Source organism: Rhagoletis pomonella, unplaced genomic scaffold (assembly GCF_013731165.1).
Source record: "Rhagoletis pomonella isolate Grant_MI unplaced genomic scaffold, Rhpom_1.0 Rhpom_scaffold_00015, whole genome shotgun sequence".
Classification (NCBI taxonomy): Eukaryota; Metazoa; Arthropoda; class Insecta; order Diptera; family Tephritidae; genus Rhagoletis; species Rhagoletis pomonella.
In genome coordinates, this window is record NW_023458569.1 from 4,939,763 (window position 1) to 4,942,476 (window position 2,714).

Consider the following 2,714-nt stretch of genomic DNA (forward strand, 5'->3'; position numbering starts at 1 on the left):
CCCTAATGTATATAAATCCTATGTGTATTGCATATCTATGTACATTAGGGTGCTTTTTTGGCGACTATTGTTTTTCTCACTCCTATCTCGAAATTTTGTGTAAAACACATTAAAAAAAAAACTCCCTGAAATTTTTAACCTTTAATATTAACGTTAAGTACTCGCCCAAGGCGTGCAACGATTTCTTATATAAAATACACGTAAACTTTGATTTTTTTTTTTTAAACTCTACAGCTCAGAAGCATTTTATGGTATAATCTTGGTCAATGATAGGTTTTCCATTGCGGCGTAATTCTTACTTCCACCAGCGTACTACACGGGTCACTAAACCCATTTTTTTTATGAAATTCTCGTTTTTTTACCCTATTTCGTAAATAACAAGAGCTGCAGAAAAAATGTAAACGAAAACTTGTAGGACTTTCAATTTCTTACAAAAAAATTTCAGAACACTAAATCGCCAACATCGATGTTTCTTGAGATATTGGACTTTGAAATTGAGGTAGTGTGGAATTTTCACGGAGTAACTATTGAGCTGAATTGTAGAATTTGTTGATCAACTTCAAAGTCCAATATCTCAAGAAATATCGATGTTAGCGATTTGGTTTCATAGATTTTTTTTTGCAGGAAATTGAATGAACGAGAATTTCATGAAAAATTGGGGTTAGTGACCCGTACTAATTCGCTGGTGGGAGTAACGACTACGCTGCAATGGACACTTTTGTAGAGCATTCAATTCTGAAGTAAACCCATCATTGACCAAGATTATACTATAAAATACCTCAGAGCCGTAGAGTTTTGAAAAAAAAATCAAAGTTTACGTGTATTTAATATGAGAAATCTTTGCACGCCTTGTGCGAGTACTTAATGTTAATATTAAGGTTTAAAATTTTCAGGGAGATTTTTTTTAGGTGTTTTCCACAAAATTTCGAGGTAGGAGTGAAAAAAAACAATAGTCGCAAAAACAAGCACCCTAATTTACATACATACATACGAAAGCATTTTATGTCTATTATACATACAGCGCGAGATTTCTGTTATATCTTTAGTATAAAACGGGATTTACGTTGTATTTAGACGGGATTTCATTAACACAGTTACTGGCAACACTGGATTCAATAATTAAACGTTTGCTCATTATTGACATTAGAGTTTTGACACTCCCTTAAATCCCTTACAAAAGCTTTGCACACACACACGAACCCACACACAGTGTCTTGCTAAGGGAGCCGATTTTGTCAAGAGGGAGCGAGAAAACTATTTTCTGGGCAAACCTTTTATTATTGAATATAATAATCCATGGATAATATGGGCAAGCAATACCTTATTTTAGATATTTTTTTTCAAAAAATTACAACAAAGTTTTTTGTTTCTTTCTTGCTGGAGGGTAAACGTACTGTGTCAATTAACACACTATTGCAGAACGTGTGCGATATTATGCATGAATGTACTTATAAACTTGTTATATAAAATTACACCCAAATTCATAAAAAATAAAGAAGACTTTAGCTGCTTTAGAAGTTGAAAATTTTTATGAAAATGTCACTTTATAGAGCTCTTTACATCCATTTTGTTTATTATAAATATGGCCATTAGCTTATAAATTGCGGACTAATATAAATTTTTGTGCCTAACTTCTTATGTTGTTGCAGATTCCAAAGAGCTTTTAGATGCTCATGATCGTCAAAATGAAGAGACTAGCATCGAAATGGCAGATGACACGATCACAAGGGAAGACGGCGATCGAACAAGTCGAATATCACCGCTTATGAGGGCAGGAAATGAAACAACTGTCAAAACTTCGAATGAGTCGAACTCTACCGAGTCATTTCAGATTTATAAAGAATCCGCAGAACGTAAAATCAAAGTAAACGTAGATCATGAGATGATTGAAGAACAAAGCGAAATGAATGTCGAGGCAACTTCTCTAGACTCAAACGACGAACGCCCTGTTAGCAACAGCCCACATAAGGACGAACTAACAGATAATGAAATAGAACCCGCACCCTCACCCACAATGCCGAAATTGCGGCTAAATTCGTTTCTGGCATCAGACCCGGCCTTGAAACCGGATGCGCAAGACCTTAAAGCTTTACATGCAGAGACGCAAACGAAAAACATGCTTGCGCAATTTCCACCACCACCAGCACTGTCCGAACAGGAAGACATAGAAGCCTCGATAAATGCTCCTGTGGTTAGTTTGGCGGAACCGGTGCTTAAAGCGGCGACGGTTGACACAGTGACTGGTCTCACTGCTTCCGCTGAAATCGCACCACGCTTGAAGTTGTTCATGTGTCTGCCATGTGGCATTCACTTCAGTTCACCATCAACGTTAGAAGCGCATCAGGCATACTATTGCTCACATCGGTAAGTACATAAATCGATCGCAGGGGTGGGATGCTTCGCATCTTAAGACAATATCGATTCACAATAGGCGATCTATATCTTTGTTGTAGCAATAAAGACATGGAAGCAAAGGGTGCTTCGATCTCTACGGTAGTAGCTGAGAAAACCACCGCCAACACGTCGAGTGGCACCAGCAGTGCTAGTATAAACAATTCTAACGATGAACCAACAACTAAGGCCATAAAGACTGGAAAACAATATGCGTGCACACAATGCTCATACAGTGCCGACAAGAAAGTGTCCCTTAATAGACATATGCGTATGCACCAAACATCGCCAGCTCATAGCAGCAATGTTCTACCGCCAAACTG

At 37.6% G+C, this 2,714-nt stretch overlaps 1 protein-coding gene across 2 annotated transcripts in view; it reads left to right on the forward strand.

Moving 5' to 3' along the window:
* LOC118749388 (zinc finger protein ush-like) overlaps nucleotides 1–2,714 on the forward strand; it is a 622,067-nt gene that overhangs the window by 499,073 nt on the left and 120,280 nt on the right. For both annotated transcript variants that reach the window (XM_036484195.1, XM_036484196.1), the window contains exons 2-3: nucleotides 1,650–2,364; nucleotides 2,454–2,675. In XM_036484195.1, the coding sequence (XP_036340088.1) occupies nucleotides 1,650–2,364; nucleotides 2,454–2,675 (937 nt within the window). The remainder of the gene's footprint in view (nucleotides 1–1,649; nucleotides 2,365–2,453; nucleotides 2,676–2,714) is intronic.